At 41.4% G+C, this 27,500-nt stretch overlaps 3 protein-coding genes across 3 annotated transcripts in view; 1 reads left to right on the top strand and 2 right to left on the bottom strand.

Moving 5' to 3' along the window:
* The window catches only part of LOC114551242 (NLR family CARD domain-containing protein 3), a 314,459-nt gene that overhangs the window by 85,024 nt on the left and 201,935 nt on the right, over nucleotides 1–27,500 (top strand). The window contains exons 6-8 of the mRNA XM_028572412.1: nucleotides 5,912–6,119; nucleotides 6,245–8,012; nucleotides 10,973–11,146. Of these exons, the coding sequence (XP_028428213.1) occupies nucleotides 5,912–6,119; nucleotides 6,245–8,012; nucleotides 10,973–11,146 (2,150 nt within the window). The remainder of the gene's footprint in view (nucleotides 1–5,911; nucleotides 6,120–6,244; nucleotides 8,013–10,972; nucleotides 11,147–27,500) is intronic.
* Nucleotides 16,243–19,519, bottom strand: ebpl (EBP like; the record flags this gene model as incomplete). Its single annotated transcript, XM_028572404.1, has 4 exons — nucleotides 16,243–16,519; nucleotides 18,605–18,743; nucleotides 19,106–19,175; nucleotides 19,361–19,519. Coding segments are annotated over 4 exons (615 nt in total), but the record flags the coding sequence as incomplete, so codon positions are not given.
* The window catches only part of cavin2b (caveolae associated protein 2b), a 13,014-nt gene continuing 7,613 nt past the window's right edge, over nucleotides 22,100–27,500 (bottom strand). The window contains exons 4-6 of the mRNA XM_028572448.1: nucleotides 27,402–27,500; nucleotides 26,902–27,039; nucleotides 22,100–22,863 (exon numbers count right to left, since the gene is read on the bottom strand). The exon at nucleotides 27,402–27,500 is cut by the window's right edge and continues 171 nt beyond it. Coding sequence (XP_028428249.1) covers nucleotides 22,462–22,863; nucleotides 26,902–27,039; nucleotides 27,402–27,500 — 639 coding nt within the window. The 3' untranslated portion in view covers nucleotides 22,100–22,461. The remainder of the gene's footprint in view (nucleotides 22,864–26,901; nucleotides 27,040–27,401) is intronic.

Below are 27,500 nucleotides of genomic sequence, written 5' to 3'. Positions count from 1 at the left end.
AGAGGAGCTGTTGTAATGATGTAAAGGCTAGAAAGAGCCTCTAGAGGAGCTGTTGTAACATACGATGTAAAGGCTAGAAAGAGCCTCTAGAGGAGCTGTTGTAACAATGTAAAGGCTAGAAAGAGCCTCTAGAGGAGCTGTTGTAACATGCGAAAAGGCTAGAAAGAGCCTCTAGAGGAGCTGTTGTAACGCACGATGTAAAGGCTAGAAAGAGCCTCTGAGGAGCTATTGTAATGCATGATGCCAGCAGAGCCTTCTCAGCTCTGTGTACTGGGTAATGAATGACAGCGGCGCTTCTCAACCGAGCAACGGACGCAACCAGGAAAAACTATCGGTATGGATTTTTGCCGATAATGATAGTTCCACCAATCAACTATCGGTGCCGATTATATAAAACCGATAATAACCTCTAATATATATATTTGTATATATATATATATATATATATATATATATATATATATATATATATATATATATGTATGTGTGTATATATGTATATATATGTGTATATATATATATATGTGTGTGTATATATATATATGTGTGTGTATATATATATATATATATATATATATGTGTGTATATATGTATATATATATATATATATATATATATATATATATATATATATGTATATATATATATATATATATATATATATATATATATATATATATATATATATATATATATATATATATATATATGTGTCCTCACATTCCATGTCGCTATGGTGGTGGATCGCTTTGATGTCAGAAGCTGCTTCAAACGCACAGTCTCCTTCGGTTTTCCATGCACGTTGTCATATTTTCTTTAGCTTGGTTGATTTGACACATTTTTAAAACAGTTTCCATATCAGAAATTTGGGTTTCTTTCAACCAAATTGTCAAAGACTCTAACGTGGATGGTTCCATACAACCATTACTCTTCACAGGTCAAAATAAATCATCAGTTCACTACTTTTAATGAATTTGGGTGTTTATAGAATTTGAAAAATAAAAAGAACGTTGAAAAAAAAGTGACAACAATGTGTATACATACATATATATATATATATATATATATATATATATATATTTATATATATATATATATATATATATATATATATATATATATATATATATATTAGGGCTGTCAAAATGCGAAAAACAATAAGGCGTATTAATCTATTCCATATTGACCTTTGACCCGGAGCTCTTCTAGCCACCTTTTGACTGTAAAATGAAGGAGGGAGACGAGAATGAGCTTTGGCTCCGTCTGATGCAGTCTGTGTGTTACTAGATGTGGTAATGCTGATCCTCTCTGGGAGGTTCCTCTTGTTTCCTGTTTAAAGTTTCTTTCCACTTTCCAGAGTCTGTGACGCAGTTTTTTCTCTCCGTGTGAAGCTCCAGCTGAAGGTAATTTAACTCTAATGTCTGCAATGTTTTAATATACTATATATAATATAATGTCTGTAATGTTTGACTGGTGAACTCCAGCTGTGATTAGTTTAGTTTAAGAGCAGAAAGCTGCAGAGAAACCAACTCAACTGGACTTGTATTTAAATAAATCTGGCATCTTCACAAAGATCCTCCACCATGTTGTGTTGATATCTGGGAGTGTTACTGTTTAATACATCCTTTATTTTGGTCTTATAGATCTTTTATTTCTGTCTTATAGATCCTTTATTTCTGTCTTATAGATTTATTTCAGAATAATAGATCCAACATTACTAACCTCATTAGTGGTATGTTTTCTGTAGAAGTGATATTTCTTCATGGCTTATAATTTACTTTATTTGTAGTCTTATAGAAAACCAACAGACTCAGTCTTACATGCATGCTTTATTTCTTCTTATATAATGTAATCTGTAATTGAAAGGGGTATTTCTGTCTTATTTCAATGCCTTATGTAGATCCAAAAAAAAGTTTAAAAATCCTTTATTTCTGTCTTTTGATGTACATGTTATTTGCCCTTGGGCTTTCGTCTTATGCTCCTTTTGTCTCATTGTCATAGATCCTTTGTTCACTGTTTGAATAAATCCTTTATTTGATTTTAATAGATCCTTTTGGTTTCATCTTATAGATCCCAACATCATTTCTGAGTCATCATAGATCCAAAAGTGTTTCTGACTCTTGTGTTGAAGATTTATTTCTGTGTGTTATAGTTAGATCCTTTATTTCTGTATATATATACAGTCTCCTTGTGGTTTTCCATTATTTCGTCTATATTTTCTCCTTTATTTCGTCTTATAGAGGCTTCCTTCCCAAGGCTCGAGGATTTTCAGATAGATCCTTTAATTCTGTCTTATATGAAGGCTTGTTTCAGGATGGAGTATAGGTCCTTTATTTCCCACCTTATATAGATCCTTTATTTGGCTCTTATTAGATCCTTTATTTCCTCTATTGTGTTCAGTTATTTCTGTTATCATTTAAATTGTTTATTTTGTTTTTATGATTATTCATGTGACAGTCATTGCTACTGTTGTATTGCCATTTAAAACCGTCTTGTTGAGATAATTAGAAAAGGCTGATAGAGTTGCTAAAGTGTTTTAATTAAAGTCAGTCAATGAAGGGTCAATTTATTTCTGTCCTGTACATCCTTTAGTGGTTCTAACAGCAGCAGACTTTCTGGTCAGAGACCAATACATCTTTAATTATTTCAGACGATTTATTGATTTTAGTATTCTTTAACAAAGGATCATGTTTGTTCCTCTTCCATGTGCATTTAATTTGACATTTTTAAAACACAATCTGTGTTGATGACTAAGATGACATTAGTCCTGGAACATCTTGTCTCCTTTAGAGGACAGAAAGATGACATTAGTCCTGGAGTCTTGTCTCCATTAGAGGACAGAAAGATGACATTAGTCCTGGAGTCTTGTCTCCATTTATTAGAGGACAGAAAGATGACATTATCCCGGAGTCTTGTTATTAGAGGACAGAAAGATGACATTAGTCCCGAAGTCTTGTCTCCATTAGAGGACAGAAAGATGACATTAGTCCCGGTTCTTGTCTTGTTAGAGGACAGAAAGATGACATTCCCCCGTGAGGCTGTCTCCATTAGAGGAAGAGTCTTTCCAATGTTCCTGTTGAGAAAAATGAATGTATGACAGAGCAGGATGAGCAGAGAAGCAGAAAATCATTCAGTGAAGAGCTTCACACTTTATTTTCTGCTTGATTTGGCTAGTTTCTCCAGCATCCTGGTTCTGGAGATTAAAAAGTGGTCTTCCTCTCTTTCTAACTGGACCCATCAGAGACCATCTCCTGCTAAACCTGGACCTGAACCTGGAACCTGCTGTGTGTCTATGAAGAGTGTCTGGTCCATGGAGCCACCTCTGCTACTTTAAAGAAGGAGGTGACCTGTAAGGGACAGGCCAACTAAAATGGAGGAGAGGAGAAGGAAGAAAGAAGACAGAAGGAAGGGAGGAACTTGTTAAAATAAAGGACAGAAAGACTGACATTAGTTGTTGAGTCTTGTCTCCAACAAACCAGAAAGATGACATTGTCTCATTGGGTGTTGTCTTCTTTAGAGGACATCCAGGTGAACTCTGGGACATCAATGGCCCTGTTTTCACCTGGTATTAAAATCTGACCTTGTCTCCATCAGATCACAAGAAAGAAAGACATTAGGTCCTGGTGGTTATGTCTCCGTTATACCCACATCTGAAAGTTGTCCAGTTAAACCAGTCTTCAACTCTTGACTTTAGGTAAATATTGGATCTGGTTTTAGGTCCAGAAATATTCTCTGGTGTTTTGTCTTTTTTAACCCAGTTTTTTGTATAGTTTATTGAACTTTTTGTGTTAATCCTGTTTTAATTACTGCTTGTATCTCCAGCTGTTTTTGTTAGTCTGAATAATAAAAAGTGAATTTCCATCCCTTAGTATTAATTTCGAGGACAGAAAGATGACATTTTCTCAACAACATTTTTTCCATGACTAAGACAGAAAGATGACATTAAATGCACCAATGTCCCAAAAACGCTGACTAAGACTAAACTATTAGCATTATTGTTGACAAAAAAAGAGACTAAAATGTTTTTGTAAAATAAAAAGTCTAATACTCCATTATGAGATAGAAAGATTCATTAGTTACGGCACTTGCCTTAATGACCATTATCTACCGGACAGAATAGAATGACAGAGCGGACGGATGAGCAGAAACATCAGCAGAAATCATTCAGCAGAAACATTAGCCAACGCTAGCTACTTAATTTTCTACACTTGATAGCAGGTAACGTTAGCCTAGCTTAGCTAGTTAACACTACACTTGGCAGCAGGTCTTCCTCTCTTTAACACTACACCAGGAGCAGGTAACATTAGCCTAGAGCAGACACTCCACTTGACCTGGAGGTAACTTAACCTGGACCGTTAGCTGTTAACACTAAAAGTCAGCAGGTAACATTAGCCTACCACTACTTTAAAAGTTAACACTACACCTGACAGCAGGTAACATTATGCCTACTACTTTTAGCTAGTTAACACTACACTTGGCAGCAGGTAACGTTAAATGAAATGTTAAAAAGAAGATTGAGGTAAACACGGTTAAAAGGCTGACAGCTAAATGGATTGAAAGTTTTGTGACTGTAATTTTGTTGTGTTGATGATGAAAATAAGACAGATGTTGCATTCACTTGTTTTCTTACTTTCTGTGTAACATGATCCATCAAAGACCAGACTCTGCTGAACCTGAACCCAGCTTAGTGTTTCCTTCAAGAGTTGGTCAAAATATATTTGTATTGACTTTAAAGGTCAACAACCCTCTGCTGAAAAGAGGTAAGCTGTTAATAATTTTATCCAGAGAAGTTTTGAAATTTATGTTCAGCATCTTTCTTCTTCACATATATTTATAGTCTGACATCTGAAAGCTGTCCAGTAAGACCAGTCTTCAACTGTAGATCTCAATTTAATATTGCACCTGGTTTGGTCCATTATTATGTGGTGTTTTAGCCCCATTAAAAAAAATTCATTGTTAAAAATCTCCCATCCCCCTGAGAACCAGTGACCCTTGGTAAGTGTTTGTGTAACCTGGGTTTGTGTCAGGACACTATTTGCCATGAGAAGACTTCTGCCATTTGAGTCTTGTTACTTAAGGCCAAGTTTCACTGAGTGGGTTCATGACCAGATTTTATTTCCCCCACGTTTCCTGACACAAATTGGTCAAAATGCTAAATTCTTCCCAAATGTTGGATGTGGGTTTGCCAGTTGGATGTCAGATCAGAAGTCAATAAGGGGAAGCAAAAAAATTGAACCCCCATCCAACAGTATCCTTATTCCAGGGTTAGAGGTTCACCTTGACTACAAACAGGCCATCTAAGCTCTGCTTCCCCCTCCTGATTCAGCTGATGGTTTACCAAAATTGTTTTGAAGCCAACAGAAGGTTTTTCACCGTTTACTCCCCAAACTCCTCCTACCTACGAATGTTTGCTTCCATGACCACAGAAGCTGCAGACCTCCTGGCATCATGATGCTAGTCTGCTGTTTCAGGAGTCCTTTAGGCCGACCATGTTGTAGCCCTTTCTGTTGATTCACAGTGGGATCAGTAGTACCACCAACAATTTAATGTCAGGGAAAACCATCTGATTCAATGTTGTAATCAACACTTTAAGTCAAATGACCTTAACCTTGTGTTTGTCTCTGTGTGGACAGACATGATGTGAGCTAATTCTTCCTGATTCCTCCACAGAGTGGACCAGGAGATCTCAGAGGTTCCCAGTGGTCAGTCTGCTCAGCAGCATCAAACACACCTGGACTCCATCTTTATGGTCTGTACATGTACAACAACTACTTTTACATCTATGCTATTTACAATTGTCTCCATGCTGCACTTTTCAGACCAGTGGATTGTCAGTCTGTCCAACATGGATCTGATGTTTGCTTCCATGATTTCAGTTTGATTGTGTCATTCATATAATCTTCTGTTCCAGCTGCTGGAGGAGAACATCGTCACTTTTGTGAAGAACGAGCTGAAGAAGATCCAGAAGGTCCTGAGTCCAGATTACCCAGAATGCTCAAAGAGTCAGAGGGAGGGTGAGGATGAAGAGCAGATGAACAGCAGAGAGGCATTTCTGAAGATCACACTGCACTTCCTGAAGAGAATGAAGCAGGACGAGCTGGCTGAACGTCTGCATAGCAGTAAGAGGATTTCTCTAAAGATTTAATTTGCTGGACTAATGGGACGTTTAATACTGTCTCAAAAGTATGTTCCTGTTTTCTTTACAAAATTAATTCATGATGTTTTTTATTCTGTATTAATTCAGGAAGTCCATCAGGAGTTTGTAAACGTAAACTCAAATCTAACCTAAACAAGAAGTTCCAGTGTGTGTTTGAGGGGATTGCTAAAGCAGGAAACCAAACCCTTCTGAATCAGATGTTCACAGAGATCTACATCACAGAGGAAGGGACTGCAGGGATCAATCATGAACATGAGGTCAGACAGATTGAAACAGCATCCAGGAAACCAGACAGACCAGAAACAACAATCAGACAAGAAGACATCTTTAAAATCCCACCTGGAAGAGATAAACCAATCAGAACAGTGATGACAAAGGGAGTGGCTGGCATCGGGAAAACAGTCTTAACACAGAAGTTCACTCTGGACTGGGCTGAAGGCAAAGCCAACCAGGACATCCACTTCACATTTCCATTCACCTTCAGAGAGCTGAATGTGCTGAAAGAGGAAAAGTACAGCTTGGTGGAACTTGTTCATTACTTCTTTAGTGAAACCAAAGAAGCAGGAATCTGCAGGTTTGAAGAGTTCCCGGTTGTGTTTATCTTTGATGGTCTGGATGAGTGTCGACTTCCTCTGGACTTCCTCAACACTAAAATCCTGACTGATGTTACAGAGTCCACCTCAGTGGGTGTGCTGCTGACAAACCTCATCAGAGGGAATCTGCTTCCCTCTGCTCACCTCTGGATAACCACACGACCTGCAGCAGCCAATCAGATCCCTCCTGGGTGTGTTGACATGGTGACAGAGGTCAGAGGGTTCACTGACCCACAGAAGGAGGAGTACTTCAGGAAGAGATTCAGAGATGAGGAGCAGGCCAACAGAATCATCTCCCACATCAAGAAATCACAAAGCCTCCATATCATGTGCCACATCCCGGTCTTCTGCTGGATCACTGCTACAGTTCTGGAGGACATGTTGAAGACCCGAGAGGGAGGAGAGCTGCCCAAGACCCTGACAGAGATGTACATCCACTTCCTGGTGGTTCAGACCAAAGTGAAGAACATCAAGTATGATGGAGGAGCTGAGACAGATCCACACTGGAGTCAAGAGAGCAGGAAGATGACCGAGTCTCTGGGAAAACTGGCTTTTGAGCAGCTGCAGAAAGGCAACCTGATCTTCTATGAATCAGACCTGACAGAGTGTGGCATCGACATCACAGCAGCCTCAGTGTGCTCAGGAGTGTTTACACAGATCTTTAAAGAGGAGAGAGGACTGCACCAGGACAAGGTGTTCTGCTTCATCCATCTGAGTGTTCAGGAGTTTCTGGCTGCTCTTCATGTCCATCTGACATTCACCAACTCTGGAGTCAACCTGCTGTCAGAAGAACAAACAACATCAACACAGTTCTACCAGAGTGCTGTGGACAAGGCCTTACAGAGTCCAAATGGACACCTGGACTTGTTCCTCCGCTTCCTCCTGGGTCTTTCACTGCAGACCAATCAGAAACTCTTACGAGGCCTGATGACACAGACAGGAAGTAGCTCAGAGACCAATCAGGAAACAGTCAAGTATATGAAGAAGAAGATCAGTGAGAATCTGTCTGCAGAGAGAAGCATCAATCTGTTCCACTGTCTGAATGAACTGAATGATCGTTCTCTAGTGGAGGAGATCCAACAGTCCCTGAGTTCAGGAAGTCTCTCCACAGATGATCTGTCTCCTGCTGAGTGGTCAGCTCTGGTCTTCATCTTACTGTCATCAGAAGAAGATCTGGACGTGTTTGACCTGAAGAAATACTCTGGTTCAGAGGAGGCTCTTCTGAGGCTGCTGCCAGTGGTCAAAGCCTCCAACAAAGCTCTGTAAGTGGGATTTATTCATCAATAAATACTCTGATATCTTTCAACAGGAGTTAAATATAAATATCTTGTAGTAAATAACTTAACCACTGTGTTACACAACACACACATTCACACACACACACACACACACACACACACACACACACACACACACACACACACACACACACACACACACACACACACACACACACAACTACACACACACACACACACACACACACACACACACCCACACACGCCAAGAGGGGGAAAAAAGTTGCGCCTGATGGTGGATAACCACTCACCAAGTCCTCTTCAGCAGGGAAACACGCTGTCGTCCTCCTCTCCGGTCCAAAATCAGCTAGTCCTCTCCAATCAACAACTCTCCAACTTTAGCTAGTCCGCCCTTAGTTCCAACTTTAGCTAGTCCGTTAGCTCCAACTTTAGCTAGTCTGTTAGCTCCAACTTTAGTCCTGTTAGTCTGGGTAGCTAGTTAGCTCCAACTTTAGCTAGTCTGTTAGCTCCAACTTTAGCTAGTCAACAACTTTAGCTAGTCCATCCATTAGCTCCAACTTTAGCTAGTCCAACTTTTAGCTCCAACTTTAGCTAGTCCGTTAGCTCCAACTTTAGCTAGTCCGTTAGCTCCATCTTTAGCTAGTCCGTTAGCTCAGTGTCTCTCGATGTTTCTCAGTGTTTTTAGTCCTCTTCTTGATTTGCGATTCTCTCTCTCCCATGTGAGCCATTATGTATGTTGTGTGTTTGTTTGATTTGTGTCTGTCTTTAATGTCTGCTTATCTCCATCTGTGTGTGTGTGTGTGTGTGTGTGTGTGTGTGTGTGTGTGTGTGTGTGTGTGTGTGTGTGTGTGTGTGAGAGAACGGGTTAGGCTACTGAGAATGTTATTTTTCATTTGAATGTTTATGCCGCGGCCGGAAAATTAACGAGTGTCGTCATTGAATTATAATCGATTATGGTCGGCCACTGCATCGATGCAGCATCGTCAATGTCCGCATCCAGATGCATCGATTATTAGATTAATTTCAACACCTCTACTATACAGTGTTTACTAAAATGCTCCACATTACCAATGTTTTAAAGAAAACTGCCACTTGCAAAAAATAACATAATGTGACATAAATAATCTGCTGGTATAGCATGTATGAGGAGGGATAAGGTTATGTAGGCTAGCCTCGATACCGCTCAAATAAATCAGCTGTTGGATCACATCAGCTTTTTGATCACATCAGCTGTTTGGATCACATCAGTTTATGGATTCTTTTACCAACTCCTACATTAGGCCAATGAGGTGGGACCAGGAAAGAACTTGCTTGGTCAATCAATGTCCACAATCTTTCTGCATTTCAGCATTGTAAACCATTTATTTTCCTGATGGCCAGCTCACCGTAGCACAAGCAATACAGTCCATTTCATTTCATTTCTGGTTTAGTTCCATTAATTTTCTTTTGCACACAAATCAAACCTGACACGGTGAAAAGCTGTATGCTTTTCCCCCTAGCCACACACCTGTGTATCCCTGGTTGTTAATTACCTGTATGCCTTCCCAAAGGCAATGCTCCACCCATGCTCAAACGTAAAACTGCAGATTAATTAGCATCACCAACATGGTATATAAACAAAACAAAGTTGTATAATGGCTCCAACATCAGCTGTTTGGATCACAACAGCTGTTTGGATCACATCATCTGTTTGGATCACATCAGACCACTAAAATAGCAAAAATGATCCATCGAAAAAATATTATTTTCCATGAAAATTTTTTTTATCACCAGATATCTAAGGTAGCCAAGCAGTTTGGTGTTTATATGTGCAGTAGTTATTACGTTTTGGAAAATTCCACGATCTCTACCATTACAAAGCTAACGTTAGCTTAAAATGACTGACTAAGGTTTAACAGGGAGGGACTACAGATCGTCTCTGTTGCTTTTCTTTATTTAAAGAGCCAATTGCTCAACAATATGAATACAGTTTGATTATAACTTTTATTTAGTTGGAAACCATTGATGTATAATCGCTTTATTACATGAGAGGGTTTGATTTAATGTTATATTATCACTTCAGTCATGCTTACAAACCTCAGCACCTTCTCCTCGGTCCTAGCCGCATCACTGTCATGCTAAAGGCAGCCCAGTGGCTCAGTGGTTAGCACTTCTGCCGCAAGAAGGTTCTGGGTTTGAATCCAGGTCATTCCGGGCCTTTCAGTGTGGAGTTTGCATGTTCTCCCCATGTTTGTCTGGGTTTCCTCTGGGTGCTCTGTTTCCTCCCACCATAAAGAAATGCATGCTAGATAATTAGGACTACAGTTGAAAATTAGCCAACTGGCTTTCCAAAATGTTGATTAATGTGCATTGTCCTAATCTAAATAAATCTTAAATTTTAAATCAAACCCTGAGTAGTATTGGATTTTCAGTCATGATTAATTATCATGTTTCCAACTTGTTTAGAATAGATCAGCAGATATTTAAACATGCCGAGAAGGGATTTCATACACCCAGTCATTATTTGTCTTCTTATGTGATATTTCTCTAAACTTCAAGCTTTATTAAATTTAAACCACCCTTCTCTTGTCAGGATTTAAAATGTAACAATTCGGAAATCTTTGTTTCCAAAACACTTTGTTCTTATTTATAATATGTCGTAAAGCACGAAGTATGAACTATGGCTGAGATTGAGAACCAAATTTATTTTTTTTAAATCCTATGTGAATTTGAATACTGGATGTCGTTTTACTCCTCATTCAGTCAAAATTAGTTATCATGTTTCCATCTTTAGAAAATCGATTTTTTTTATTCTCTATCACCAAAAGTCCAGACTTAACAGTTCAACCCAAATGTTATCTGTCTTCTTCATTACTGTCTCTCCAACGAAGCTCTAAGTGTGATTTCTTCATAAATAAATACTCTGATATCTTTCAACACGGGTTAAATATAAATACCTTGATTCCTTCCTGTTGTCTCTCCAGACTGAGTGACTGTAATCTGTCAGAGAGAAGCTGTGAAGCTCTGTCCTCAGTTCTCAGCTCCCAGTCCTCTAGTCTGAGAGAGCTGGACCTGAGTAACAACGAGCTGCAGGATTCAGGAGTGAAGCTGATCTCTGTTGGACTGAAGAGTCCACACTGCAGACTGGAGACTCTCAGGTCAGGATTCATTAACACATTCAACTGATTTTAAAATCTTTAATTTTAGTTGAGAAAACATAACATCTAATCAATCAATCAACAATAAAAATTCATTTGTATATTTAAAAAAACAACCCTATCCAAAGTCTTCACATCGTCAAGAATAGAAAACATATCTAGGATCTGCTGAAATAACTTTGAATGGTTCCAAGGACTTTTCATTTTTACTTTTTTTTTTTTAAATAATCAGATGATTTTTATTATTCTAAATCTGGACCAAAAAGTACCTGGACAACAAACAAACATAAAACAATCACATGGCTCCATATCTGGACGTGTTGACAGAGGGTTCCTGTGTTGGTCTGTGTGTTTGCAGTCTGTCAGGCTGTCTGATCTCAGAGGAAGGCTGTTCTTCTCTGGTCTCAGCTCTGAGCTCCAACCCCTCCCATCTGAGAGAGCTGGACCTGAGCTACAATCATCCAGGAGACTCAGGAGTGAAGCTACTCTCAGCGGGACTGAAGGATCCTCTCTGGAGACTGGACACTCTCAGGTACAAACACTGATGAACATCTCTAGGAACTAACATGATAACTCCCATTTGTTAATAATTTATGTAGTTTGGACACATCTCTGTATGTTGAAGGAACTGTCTGTGGTTTTAAGAAACATCCTTTTTTTCTCTTTTCCGGGATCAAATCAGTTTCAACTTGACAGAGAAAGGTCCAGGACAGGTTTAGTCTAGCTTAGCTCAAAGCAGTGTGCTTTCTACGCTGTGAGAAGAGTGTGTGGATGAGGCATTAATCTACTCTTTCGGCAGACTAGTTAGCAAGCTGTTTAACATGTCAGTTGCCGGTGCTGCGTGGCTCATGTGATCGAAGATAGACGTACACTGATGCCTGGACCAATTATTGTACATTGTCTTGTGCTGGGAGAGTACCGACTCTAAGTTACAAAAGTCCCTCAAAACGCTTTTTCCTAGTTCCAGCGGTCCAAACACAATATATATGTGTGTGAGAGTGATGTGTGGTGGAAGTTTTTCTTGAAGCAACAGTGTTAGTGATATTCATGATAAAATCAAAACGAATAACGACTGTTTGACAATTAAACCAAGTTTGGTCTTTGAGTATTTATTTACATTTGCAAATGGAGAAAACAGTTTCAAAGGTACACACAATCAACTGAAAATGTCTTTCTAACCTAAAATCTAAACATCAAAACATATAGTGAAGACCTCTGTTAAGCCACCCCTCTAAATGTCTTTAGCATGCTCATAGTTGAAGAGAGGACATTAACAGTCAAACCATTGTCTCACCTTCCCCTCTGCTCTCTGTTCTTAACATTAGCCTAAACAACAGTTTTATCTCAGGAGACAGAAACCTACGTAAACAGTCATTGGCCTTCTCCACTTCTGTCTAAGCAAAAAGTCAACAATGTGAGGAGCTTCAGGCTAGTAAAACTAAATAACTCTCTAGGCTATAGTTCACGGTTGCCAACTATTTCACTTGGAGCCTTTTGAATCTACACATGAAGAAGCTAAATCTTGTGGCGTTATAAAACAATCATTAAACAAATGGTTAATATCATTAAACAAATGGTTAAAATAAAATTTGCCACCACAGCACCAAATGCTTGCTCTTGGGGTAGTTGTTGGGTCTCTGTAAATGATAGTGTGGAAGTGGCGCCAGCAGCCGTAATCCTGTTTGCACATTTCTTTCTATAAGACACTCATCTAATGATAACAATGTGTAAATGCACACATAGTCTGTTCTGCTCTCTGCTATGTTCAGTTATATTTTCCTCATTATTTGACCCATCCACTATTAATCAGAATATTAATTGTTATTACTTGATCTGTAGATCAGAGGTGGGCCTTCAGGGCCAGCAAGGCCTTCTCTGCTGGCCAAGAGATTGTCACAATGAGAAAATTAAATTTCATTCATTAAAGGCATAATTAAAGGCCTATATATTCATTTCTAAAATATATACAGTACAGGCCAAAAGTTTGGACACACCTTCTCATTCAATGTGTTTTTTTATTTTCATGACTATTTACATTGTAGCTTCTCACTGAAGGTATCAAAACTATGAATTAACACATATGGAATTATGTACTCAACAAAAAAGTGTGAAATAACTGAAAACATGTCTTATATTTTAGATTCTTCAAAGTAGCCACCCTTTGCATTTTGTGATAACTCTGCAAACCCTTGGTGTTCTCTCAATGAGTTTCATGAGGTAGTTACCTGAAATGGTTTTCACTTCACAGGTGTGCCTTGTCAGGGTTAATTAGTGGAATTTTCTTCTTATTAATAGTGCTTTGTGGTCACCGTATGAGTAAATATGACCGGTTGTTGTGGGTTTGTTTAGGTTTATCCAATCAGCTAACCAGTATTATCAGCCAGCAGTAGCCCTAATTCTGTTAGCTGCTCGCTAATGCTTTTTTTCTCTTTGATCCTTCTTTTGGAATATGGTCCGGGAACCTGAAATGGTTCCTTTTATTCTTTTATTCCTAAATTCTCGTTACACAAATGGCAAATAACCTTTACCGACAGGTTGCTTGCATGCTGAGCTTACGAGCTATGCTTTGCCTGCAGCAGCAGGTGCGGGCTTGTGGTTGTATTTTCATACGCTTCGTGGATCTGATTGGTTGATTTGGCCCGTCTATCACCAACATTGGTGATAGACAGATGGTTCATCCAATCAAATAACCAGTATTCCGCCCCTTCCCAAAAGTTCTCCAACGGAAAGTTCCCAGATGGATATGCCGAGCAAATGCGAAGCAATCCATCTGGCGGAGTCAGGTTAATGCCCCCCCATGTGAGAGTGATGTAATGCCCCCCCCCCCCATGTGAGAGTGATGTAATGCCCCCCTCCTCCTTTCAGGGTGGAGCCTGCTGGAGTCAGATGGCTGACACCAGGTCTGAGGAAGTGTAAGTCTGTTTTTAATTTCATTCATAGAACTGTGACATCACTCATCCAACCCTCTGATGTCATCATCAGAGTGCTGATTGGTTAATAACTGCAGCTGTGTTGTGTCTCCTTCATTCTGTCAGATTCCTGTGAACTCACACTGGACACAAACACAGTGGACAGAAAACTCAAACTGTCTGACAACAACAGGACGGTGACATATGTGGAGGAGATTCAGCCATATCCTGATCATCCAGACAGGTTTGAGTCCTACTGGTATCCTCAGCTGCTGTGTAGAGATGGTCTGACTGGTCGCTGTTACTGGGAGGTTGAGAGGAGGGGAGAGATTGATATATCAGTGAGTTACAGAGGAATCAGGAGGAGAGGATACAGTGATGACTGTTTGTTTGGATGGAATGATCAGTCCTGGAGTCTGAACTGCTCTGATGATGGTTACTCTGTCTGTCACAATAAGAGAAGAACATCCATCTTCTCCTCCTCTGTCTCTGGTAGAGTAGCAGACATCTTCTCCTCCTCTGTCTCTGGTAGAGTAGCAGACATCTTCTCCTCTGTCTCTCTAACATCCATCTCCTCCTCCTCTGTCTCTAGTAGAGTAGCAGACATCTCCTCCTCCTCTGTCTCTGGTAGAGTAGCAGACATCTCCTCCTCCTCTGTCTCTGGTAGAGTAGCAGACATCTCCTCCTCCTCTGTCTCTAGTAGAGTAGCAGACATCTCCTCCTCCTCTGTCTCTGGTAGAGTAGCAGACATCTCCTCCTCCTCTGTCTCTGGGAGACATCTCCTCCTCCTCTGTCTCTGGGAGAGCAGACATCTCCTCCTCCTCTGTCTCTGGTAGAGTAGCAGACATCTCCTCCTCCTCTGTCTCTGGTAGAGTAGCAGACATCTCCTCCTCCTCTGTCTCTGGTAGAGTAGCAGACATCTCCTCCTCCTCTGTCTCTGGTAGAGTAGCAGTGTATGTGGACTGTCCTGCTGGCTCTCTGTCCTTCTACTCAGTCTCCTCTGACTCACTGATCCACCTCCACACCTTCAACACCACATTCACTCAGACTCTCTATCCTGGGTTTGGGTTAGGGTTCTGTTCTCCTGGTTCCTCAGTGTCTCTGTGTCCTCTGTAGGACGGAGAGTCTCCTCCTGTTTCTCACTGCTGATCAGTTGAGTCTGTACAGGATCACATTTACAGAAATATTTCAGCTTATTGTTATGAACTAATGAATGAACTTTGTATAAAATAATCCAGAATGATTGAACAGATTCCTGGTGAACATTGTAAACTTCTTTAAAGATGGAAGCTGTGATCATCAAATTGTAGAAATGCCGTTGACTTGTGTCATGTTTAGTTTAGAGTTCTGTCTCTTTTCACAATAAAAACATCAAGTTACTGTGGTGTGTTTGTGGTCTTTCTGTTTAACTATTACACACAATACTTATACAAATAGTACTTTTACTGCAGTACCATGTCACCAATGTGTTATTAGTACTTTTACTGCAGTCTCCATTAGAGGACAGAAAGATGACTCCTGGAGTCTTGTCTCCATCTGTCTGTGTGTGTGTGTGTGTGTGTCTCTGTGTGTGTGTGTCTGTCTGTGTTGCTAAAGTTAGCTCATAGACTGTGCGTTAGCTCAAAAAGCCGTTAGCATCTTGGCGGCTACTTGTCGCAAAGTGACGCATGCTCGACTCACATCGGGCGGTGACGATCGGTACACGATCCGTTCTGCGCATGCGCGAGATAATCCTGTTTTACCGAGGATACGACCTGCACGATCTGTTCCACGCTAGCCTATGGCTAGCCTCCACCGGGAAGCTAACGTTAGTTTAGCTAACAGCTAATTCAGCTAACCGCTAGCTGACAGCTAGATTCAGTCTAAAATAACGTTGAGTCAAACATAATGGGAGAAGCAGCTACAGCTACGTTAAGACTTTACAGTAATAACAATAAAGACAAGTGTTGAGTGATTGTGTTTTAAATGAGCACAAGTAAAGTAGAACTGACCTAACAGCTGTTATATATTTTAACTTATTTTGAGGGTCTTTTAAAGTTATTACATGCTTTCTCAGCTAGCGGTTAGCCCAATTAGCTTTTAGCTAAACTAACGTTAGCTTGGCTGTCGACCAGAAGCGTGGAACAGATCGTACAGCGTCGTAAATCCTCGTACAACATACGCATGTTCAGAACGGATCGTGTACCGACGGTGACAACTACAATAAAAAGGACAACTCTACATCTTCTTCCTGTGTGTGTCTGCGTGCGTACTGAGCGCGTGCAGACTCCTGAGAGCGAGCCAGGACTGGACCAGCAGCAGCACCGGGACCAGGACCCAGACCCCGTTAAAGAAGACCAGGTAGAGCCACAGGTGGAGACAGGAAGTGGTGTCCAGGTGAGGGCTGCCCTGCAGCCAATCAGGAGCAAAGGTCATCCAGCCACCGTACAGCTCGCACACGCTCAGACACACCTGCAGGAAGTGTCTGCACACACACACACACACACACACACACACACACACACACACACACACACACACACACACACACACACACACACACACACACACACACACACACACACAGACACACACACACACACACACACACACAGAGACACACACACACACACACACACACACACACACACACACACACAGAGACGCAGAGAGAGAGAGACACACACACACACACACACACACACACACACACACACACACACACACACAGACAGAGAGACACACACACACACACAGACAGAGACACACACACACACACACACACAGAGAGACACACACACACACAGACACACACAGAGAGAGAGACACACACAAACAGAGAAACACACACACACACAGAGAGAGAGACACACACACACACACACACACACAGAGACACACACACACACACAGAGACACAGAGAGAGAGAGACACACAGACACACACACAGAGACAGTTAGTTGTAGTATTACCTGTAGTATTTGTCATGTAGTATTTGTCCTGTAGTATTTGTCCTGTAGTACTGTGTATAATAATAATAATAATAATACATTTTATTTAAAGGTGCTTTCTTGGCACTCAAGGACACCGTAATTTAGACATTAAAGCAGCAATAAAACAACAAACATCCAGATGTTGGGTCTGGGAACTCCCCATTGGTCAGGGCTCAATCCGAGGGGCGGGATCAACGGTTGTCTTTCAGATTCCCTCTGCTCCAATAGGATAGCTCTCCAACCAATCAGAGCAAGGCTAGCTGATAGATTAAACTTTAAACTCCCAACACATCTCCCTTTTTTAAGAATGACTTCAGAGCCGTTCTTTGTTCTTTTCTCAAAGAAAAGCTGAACTCCAAGTCTTCCAGAAGACCTCTGTTCACCAGCAGCAGCAGCAGCCATAAGCCCCGCCCACCAGCTCTATACACCATGTGATTGGCCTGACTAGAGTTTGGTTTTCCCAGCTCGCAAACCAACGGAGAGTTGCTAAACGTCCCCTGGCTGCAGATTACATGTGCTGCCTCTAGGCTGGTCTAGATTTCTAGGCTACCAGAGCTGCAGATTAAGTCCAGAATATGTCCTTTGGGGACAGATTGATATTGTCCATCTGGATATTGAAATCGCCCAGTAGTATTAGGTTTGGTGAGAGAGAGGACTAGTGGGTGACAACAGCCGGAGTTACGGGGGTTGACAGATGTAAACAAACCCACTGTCCTTCCAGAAAAATGTGGAGTTTTGTTGTGATTGTTGAGGCAAAAATCCTTGATTATGTGGCACATTTTCTTAAAAAATGTGATGGAATATGCTCTATATGATATTTATGCAATTTTATGCGATGAAATTGCGGGAACTAGCAACAAATGGAGAATAAAAAAGGAAAATGGATGCTCTTGTGTGAAGTAAACGCAACATTTTTCAACTTTCTGCTAAGATATATTTTGGGACTTTTTTGCAACGAAAATGCGGGGATTACGAAATCATGCAAGCCCCGAATATTTTGCGCGGAAATCGGCAATTTTATGCGGCGAAAGTGCAGCAATTTGAAAAAATTTTGAATTATTGAATTATGCGATCGCATAATCAGGTTTTTCTGGAGGGACCGACTGGGAGTGGATTCATTCAGCTGGCCGAGGACCGAAGTAAGCCCGTCACCAGTAGGTGAACAGGCAGCAGAAAGAGACAGACAGGTTAGAGACAGACAGGTTAGACACAGACAGGTTAGACACAGACAGACATGATGTATATCCTACCGGCCCACATGGTGGATGGGGCTGGTGGTCAGTGAAAACGCCAGGTGAGGCTCAAACCCGATCAGAACAGGTGAGCTGACAGCGAAAACTCACACAAAAGCAGATCGCAAAGTATTCCAAAGTATTCCAAAGTATTGCAAAGTATTCCAAAGTATTCCAAAGTATTCCAATGAAGGCAATTACACCGTCCAGTTAGGTCATAAAACCATAATGAGTCTGGAAAAGTTTAAAAGATAAAAGGTTACCTGAACTAGGGCCTGAGTTTATGTAGTATGTAGTATTACCTGTAGTATTTGTCCTGTAGTGCTGCATGTGTGTAGTATTACCTGTAGTATTTGTCCCATAGTACTGCGTGTATCAGAAGTACTCCCAGCAGAGAGCCGAGGCCGACCGTGAGGATCTCTATGGAGACGATGGTGGGGTCAGAAACCAGCCAGCGGCTGTCTGCTGTCCCGTACTCCTTCCCTACAGAGGCCCAGCCACCAAATCACACGTTCAACACCACACTACAGCTCACTACACAGGTACTACACAGGTACTACACAGGTACTATCGGAGGGCAGCATGTACTCTAAGTATCACAGGTAACTGTGCTACCAGCTGTCAGAAGGTTGTAGTGCAGTACAAGTACAACAGTAGAAGTAGAAAGTAGCAGAACAATGGAAGTACCAACACTTTAATATTGGCAAAATACAACATGCTGAGTCAGATTACATGTAAATACTGCAGTAATATGGAGTCAGATTAGATGTAAATACTGCAGTAATATGGAGTCAGATTAGATGTAAATACTGCAGTAAAGTGAAGTAATATGAAGTAAAACTCACAGAGTTCAGCCAGAGGTCCTTCAGACGTCTCCACGGTCCCAACAAGAGACATGTAGACAAATGGTCCTTCCTGACAGACAGACAGGTTAGAGACAGACAGGTTAGAGACAGACAGACAGATAATCAGACAGACAGCTAATAGCTGAAAGCGTTTTCAGGGTTATTTTAGATGTTTTTAAGACTTTTTAAATGTTTTCGGTCTCTTTAAGAAGCTGAAAGCAGCGAGAGAGATCTGAGCATCCTGATTGGCCGTACCAGAGTCAGGTGGACAATGACATCATAGAAGAGCCAGCAGAGGACCCAGCGGTCCGTTGCCGAGCTACGCCCGCCGTAGCAACGTGCTAGCAGCGCCGCGGCTAACAGCTGGCCGCTACATGCTATCAGAGATAGCACGGACACCAGAGACAGGCCTGGGGGGGGGGGCCATCGGCCAGCCGCGCACACAGAAGAAGAAGAACAACAAGAAGAAGAACAAGAACAAGAACAAGAAGAAGAAGAAGGGTCAATAACGTTGAGACAAAAGCACCAAAAAACTAAAGAAAAAAGTCAAAACGACAAAAACTTAGGAATTTATGTCTCAAAAAGTGTCAAAAATGTCAAAAAAGCACCAAAAACTTTCAACAAATGCCGAAAAAAGCTTTAAAGGATGTCAAATATGTCTCAAAGTGTGAAAAACTTTAACAAAAATGACAAAAACTTGAAGAATGCGTCAAAAACGTCCCAAAACGTCATCAGGCAGAAGCAGCAGACTCAGAAGGCTGAAGAATCTGATCCAAAACTGGAGACTGTTTAGTCTCCGCCCCGTGGCTCTCTATTGGCTAGGTTGGTGCCAGGTCCCGCCCCCGAGCCCTCCCATTGGCTGCTGCAGAGAACACCCTACTCACTGGCCCCGCCCACAGAGACAGCTGAGGGCAAAGGTCCCAGAACCAGACACCATTCATAAAAAAACTGATTCTACTCCCAAACTTTAATAATGTTATTATCAGTCAAATATAATTATTACAAATTAATATAAAATAAAATAAATTCTAAATGATAATTTTAATAATAATGATTTATACAAATTAATTAAAAAGAATTATTATCAAAAATGTACAAAGACAAAAAATAAATAAAACTAAAACTAGTAAATAATTATATTTATAATAATGATAAAAATCATTAAAAAATCATTACAAAACAACATAAAAAATAAAATGATAGAAAATAATAAATAAAAATACTAATTATAAATAAATAAATAGAAAATTAATTAAATTCTAAATAATAATAATGATGATTCGTACAAATTAATTTAAAAAAATTATAAAGAGAAAAATAAAATAAAATAAAAATGTATAAATAATAATTATAATAATGATAAGAACAATAATAATCAGAAACAGGAAGTGGTCACACAGACTTTATTGGTTACAGAGTTCAGTTCTTTGGCAGCAGAATGAAATAAAATACCAAAATCGACTTTATTAAACCTGAAACATCGTCGAACCGTTCGATCCGAGTTTCTGTCATCGTTGCAGATTATAAAGTTAATAGTTGTTATTAATAATGTGTTGTTAATAAGCCCTTAATAAGCAGTTAATAAGCATAAACAGGAAGTAGACTAACTGCAGATTTTAAACAACAAATGAAAATAAAACTTAACACCAAACAGATAACAGCCAAAACCTGCAGATTGTCTGTTGGCTCTGGACATCAAATATCTCTTATATTACAATAACAGAAAGAGAGGACATCAGGAGAACCTTAAGGGGGACTTAAGGGGGACTTAGGGGGACTTAAGGGGATTTATAGGGGACCTTAGAGGGGAACTTAAGGAGACTTATAGGGGATTTATAGGGGGACTTAGAGGGGACTTAAGGGGAACTTAGGGGGGAACTTTAGGGGGACTTAAGGGGTAGTAGAAACAGTAGTATAAACTAAGAGGAACCTCCAGGCAGGTATAATGTCTGGGAATGATTGGTGGAAGATTAGAGGAATGTTTGAAGGTTATTTTAGGTTTCCAGGCGTCTGTTTAGCACCATGTTTCTCTCCCAGTTCTCTGTTATCGATCAGCTCATCTTTAGTGTGTATATCAGTCAGGTGTTCTTCAATGAAAAAAAGAATAAACAAAGAAGGTAAAACTTAAAAACCGTGTATCTCAGAATATATGTTTTAGTTTTCTACGTTTTCCGATCAGTTGAAGAATTAAACGTCTCCGACTTCATTCACAACTTCAAACATCACTAAACACGGCCTGAAAAAGTTACAATGTTGTAAAAATGTCAGACGTTCATATATATATATATATATATATATATATATATATATATATATATACTATAATATCAGATCGTTAAGAAACAGTTCAACGTTTATTGAAATCCTCTTCGCCTCTTTCTCTCTGAGGTAACTGTCTGTCTGCCAGCCTGTCTGTCTGTCTATCTAACCTGTCTGTCTGCCTTACCTGTCTGCCTGTCTAACCTGTCTAACCTGTCTGTCTGCCCTACCTACCTGTCTGTCTGTCTGTTAGGGGACCTCCGTGTTTATATATCTTTAAACGTTACCAAAGAGTACAGAAGTAACAAGAGGTGAAACTCAACGGAATGTAACAGACTTGCGTTTGTTACCATGTAACATTCCGTTATAATGTAACATTCCGTTATAATGTAACATCCCGTTACATGGAACATTCCGTTACAATGTAACATTCCGTTACATGGAACATTCCATTACAATGTAACATTCCGTTCCCATTACAATGTAACATTCCGTTATAATGGAACATTCCGTTATAATGTAACATTCCGTTACAATGTAACATTCCGTTACATGGAACATTCCATTACAATGTAACATTCCGTTATAATGGAACATTCCGTTATAATGTAACATTCCGTTATAATGTAACATTCCGTTACATGGAACATTCCGTTACATGGAACATTCCGTTACAATGGAACATTCCGTTAACATTCCGTTATGGAACATTCCATTACAATTAACATTCGTTATAATGGAACATTCCGTTATAATGTAACATTCCGTTATAATGTAACATTCCGTTACATGGAACATTCCGTTACAATGGAACATTCCGTTACAATGGAACATTCCATTACATGGAACATTCCGTTACAATGGAACATTCCGTTGAGTTTCTCCTCTTGTTACTTCTGTACTCTTTGGCGTTACCGTTACGACAGAAAGGACCAGATTCCACGATTCAGATCACCGGCTGGTTGTTGTCAAGGTGATTCTGAATGGCTGGTTGTCTACCTGAGGTTGTTGCCACGGGGATTCGGTAGACTCAATCTTGAACAACCAGCTCAGAAGGAGAGAGAAGAAGAATCAGATTTCTCTAAATGTTGAAGTGTTTATGATTGGTTCTCCTCCTGAGGCAGCGTGGAGGACAGAGCGTAGTCTGCCCCGATTCCCTCAGACACCACGGACACATCAAGCTCTTCATCACCTCCCTTCTCCTCTTCATCACCCCCCTTCTCCTCTTCATCACCTCCCTTCTCCTTTTCCTCTTTTTCCTCTTCCTCTTTCTCTGCCTGCTGGGCCGGAGCCAGCTGGGCGTGGACTTCGGTGAAGGCTACTTCCTGTTTGGTGAAGGCTACTTCCTGTTTGGTGAAGGCTACTTCCTGTTCGGTGGAGGCTACTTCCTGGTCGGTGCTTCCCGGTGAGGTCAGCTGGACGTCGGTCTCCTCAGGGATCACCTCTTCCTCTTCCTGGAGAGACGCTTCGGTGGGATGAGAGTCGGAGCCGCTACGATGCTGAGAACACAGACAGACAGACAGGTAAGAGAGACAGACAGACAGACAGACAGATAAGAGAGACAGACAGACAGACAGGTAAGAGAGACAGACAGACAGACAGACAGACAGACAGATAAGAGAGACAGACAGACAGACAGACGGACAGGTAAGAGAGAGACTCAGAGGAGGACCCAGACTCTAAGTGGATCCAGACTCTAAGTGGAAAGTAGAACCAGACTCTAAGTGGACCCAGACTCTAAGTAGAACTAGACTCTAAGTGGACCCAGACTCTAAGTAGAACCAGACTCTAAGTGGACCCAGACTCTAAGTAGATCCAGACTCTAAGTAGAACCAGTCTCTAAGTGGACCCAGACTCTAAGTAGAACCAGACTCTAAGTGGACCCAGACTCTAAGTGGATCCAGAATCTAAGTGGATCCAGACTCTAAGTGGATCCAGACTCTAAGTGTAAAGTAGAACCAAACTCTAAGTGGACCCAGACTCTAAGTAGAACCAGACTCTAAGTGGACCCAGACTCTAAGTAGAACCAGACTCTAAGTGGACCCAGACTCTAAGTAGAACCAGACTCTAAGTGGATCCAGACTCTAAGTAGAACAAGACTCTAAGTGGACCCAGACTCTAAGTAGAACCAGACTCTAAGTGGACCCAGACTCTAAGTAGAACCAGACTCTAAGTGGATCCAGACTCTAAGTAGAACCAGACTCTAAGTGGATCCAGACTCTAAGTAGAACCAGACTCTAAGTGGACCCAGACTCTAAGTAGAACCAGACTCTAAGTGGATCCAGACTCTAAGTAGAACCAGACTCTAAGTGGACCCAGACTCTAAGTAGAACCAGACTCTAAATGGATCCAGACTCTAAGTGGACCCAGACTCTAAGTGGATCCAGACTCTAAGTGTAAAGTAGAACCAAACTCTAAGTGGACCCAGACTCTAAGTGGACCCAGACTCTAAGTGGACCCAGACTCTAAGTAGAACCAGACTCTAAGTGGACCCAGACTCTAAGTAGAACCAGACTCTAAGTAGAACCAGACTCTAAATGGAACAATACTCTAAGTGGACCCAGACTCTAAGTGGAACCAGACTCTAAGTGGACCCAGACTCTAAGTAGAACCAGACTCTAAGTGGATCCAGACTCTAAGTAGAACCAGACTCTAAGTGGATCCAGAATCTAAGTGGAACCAGACTCTAAGTGGACCCAGACTCTAAGTTGAACCAGACTCTAAGTGGATCCAGACTCTAAGTGGATCCAGACTCTAAGATCCAGACTCTAAGTAGAACCAGACTCTAAGTAGAACCAGACTCTAAGTAGAACCAGACTCTAAATGGATCCAGACTCTAAGTGGATCCAGACTCTAAGTGGATCCAGACTCTAAGTGGAAAGTAGAACCAGACTCTAAGTGGATCCAGACTCTAAGTGGATCCAGACTCTAAGTGGATCCAGACTCTAAGTGGAAAGTAGAACCAGACTCTAAGTGGACCCAGACTCTAAGTGTACTCAGACTCTAAGTGTACCCAGACTCTAAGTGGAAAGTGGATCCAGACTCTAAGTAGAACCAGACTCTAAGTGGATCCAGACTCTAAGGAAACCAAACTCTAAGTGGACCCAGACTCTAAGTGGATCCAGACTCTAAGTGGATCCAGACTCTAAGTGGACCCTTTGTGAGAACTAAACTTTAGGGAAACCCTGAGTCAGACATGTCGGGAACCTTGGGTGTCTTTAAAGGACCTTAACAGGAACAAAATAAGAGAAAAGTTAGGGGAAGTCTGGGGAACTTTAGGGAACCTGGCAAGAATACATTGGGAGAATGTTGGGGGGGATTGTGAGGTGAACATTGGGAAGAACCTTAGGGGATTGTTAGGGGAACATTAGGGGATTGTTAGGGGAACATTGGGGGGAACCTTAGGGGATTGTGAGGGGAACATTGGGGAGAACCTTAGGGGATTGTGAGGGGAACATTAGGGGATTGTTAGGGGAACATTGGGGGGAACCTTAGGGGATTGTGAGGGGAACATTGGCGAGAACCTTAGGGGATTGTGAGTGGAACATTTGGGGAAACCTTAGGGGATTGTTAGGAGAACCTTAGGGGATTGTGAGGGGAACCTTAGGGGATTGTGAGGAGAACCGTGGGGATTGTGAGGAGAACCTTAGGGGATTGTGTGGGGAACATTGGGGTAAACCTTAGGGGATTGTTAAGGGAACATTGGGGTAAACCTTAGGGAATAGTGAGGGGAACATTGGGGTAAACCTTAGGGGATTGTGAGGGGAACATTGGGGTAAACCTTAGGGGATTGTTAGATAACCTTAGGGGGTTGTGAGGGGAACATTTGGGGATTGTGAGGGGAACATTGGGGTACACCTTAGGGGATTGTTGGGGGAACATTGGGGTAAACCTTAGGGGATTGTTAGAGAACCTTAGGGGATTGTGAGGGGAACCTTTGGGGATTGTGAGGGGAACATTGGGGGATTGTGAGGGGAACATTGGGGTAAACCTTATGGGATTGTTAGGAGAACATTGGGGTAAACCTTAGGGAATAGTGAGGTGAACATTGGGGTAAACCTTAGGGGATTGTGAGGGGAACATTGGGGTAAACCTTAGGGGATTGTTAGATAACCTTGGGGTTGTGAAACCTTTGGGGATTGTGAGGGGAACATTGGGGTAAACCTTAGGGGATTGTTGGGGAACATTGGGGTAAACCTTAGGGGTTGTTAGAGAACCTTAGGGGATTGTGAGGGGAACCTTTGGGGATTGTGAGGGGAACATTAGGGGATTGTGAGGGGAACATTAGGGGATTGTGAGGGGAACATTGGGGGATTGTGAGGGGAACATTGGGGGAACATTGGGGTAAACATTAGGGGATTTTTAGGGAACCTTAGGGGATTGTTACAGGAACTCTAGTGGGAATGTTAGTTAACCTTAAGATAACTTTCCATAACATTGGGAGAAACCTCTAACCCAACTGAACCCTGGAGGGTTTGGACTAATAGTCCGGTTGGTCATTTAAACTCTGGTGCAGACTGAACAGCCAAACATTGGTCTCTGTTCTCAGGGGAACCTGGGGTCAAACCTTGAGGATTGTTTGGGTAAACTTGGGGGATTGTTTGAGAAATGTTAAGGGTAAACTTGGGGTACATTTGAGGAATGTTAAAGGTAAATTGGGGGACCTTTGAGAAACATTGGGGGAAACTTGGGGTAACATTTGGGGAATGTTAAGGGGAACATTGGGGGATTTTGAGAAACATTAAGGGGAAACTTGGGGTATCTTTGAGAACTGTTAAGGGAAAACTCTAGTGGGAATTTAGAGAACTGTTAAGGGAAAACTTTCCATTTGAAAAATGTTAGGAGAATATAATCTTACCCAACTGTTGAACCCTGGGGGTTTGAGACTAATAAGGGAAACTTGGTCATTTAAACTCTTAAGGGCAAACTGAACAGCCAAACATTGGTCTCTTGGGGTACCTTTCAGAAATGTTAAGGGGAACCTTGGGGTCAAACCTTTCAGGATTGTTTGGGGGAAACTTGGGGTACCTTTTGAGAAATGTTAAGGGGAAACTTGGGGTACCTTTGAGAACTGTTAAGGGTAAACTTGGGGTACCTTTGAGAACTGTTAAGGGTAAACTTGGGGTACCTTTGAGAAATGTTAAGGGGAAACTTGGGGTACCTTTCAGAAATGTTAAGGGGAAACTTGGGGTACCTTTGAGAAATGTTATGGGGAAACTTGGGGTACCTTTGAGAAATGTTAAGGGGAAACTTGGGGTACCTTTGAGAACTGTTAAGGGAAAACTTGGAGGAACTTAAGGGAACCAAAGGATTGTTCAAGGACATTGGGAAACCTCAGAGGAACTGGGAATGCTTGAGTATAAAAATAAGGAGAATATCTTCCTGAAGGACAGACACACAGACAGACAGGTTAGATAGGTATACCTTCCTGAAGCTGAAATACATGGGAGAAACCTTCAGGCTGGACATGTTAGACAGAGAGACAGATAGGTAGGTTAGAGAGACAGACAGACAGACAGACAGACAGACAGGTATACCTTGCCGAAGCTGAAGGACATACTGGAGGTTTTCTGTTTGATTTTATCTCGTTGTTCCTGAGAAACGATCTTCGTTCCGATCTTCGTCATCTTCTTCTCGATGTTCTGCCTGGAGAACGCCTTCTTCAGACTGTCCACCTGGGGAGAGAGAGACCATTACTACCTGTCTGTCTGTCTACCTGTCTGTCCAACTGGGGAGAGAGAGACCATTATTACCTGTCTGTCTGTTATTACCTGACACATTCTTCAGCCTGTCCACCTCTCTCCCTGTCTGTCTCTCTCTCTCTCTGTCTGTCTGTCTGTCTGTCTGTCTGTCTGTCTTTCTACCTGTCTATCTTCCTGCCTATCTACCTATCTGTCTGTCTGTCTATCTCTCTGTGTATCTGTCTCTCTACCTGTCTATCTCCCTGTCTCTCTACCTGTCTATCTACCTGTCTCTTTACCTGTCTCTTTCCCTGTCTATCTACCTGTCTCTCTATCTGTCTGTCTACCTGTCTCACCTTCTTCAGACTGGAGCGTTTCAGTTTCTCCGTTCTGGATTTCTCTGGGTTATTCTCCAGATCTTGAGGCCACGCCTCCTCTTCCTCTAGCTCCGCCTC

The sequence above is a fragment of the Perca flavescens genome, chromosome 24 (genome assembly GCF_004354835.1).
Source record: "Perca flavescens isolate YP-PL-M2 chromosome 24, PFLA_1.0, whole genome shotgun sequence".
Lineage (NCBI taxonomy): Eukaryota > Metazoa > Chordata > Actinopteri > Perciformes > Percidae > Perca > Perca flavescens.
This window is presented reverse-complemented; position numbering and strand designations above follow the sequence as displayed.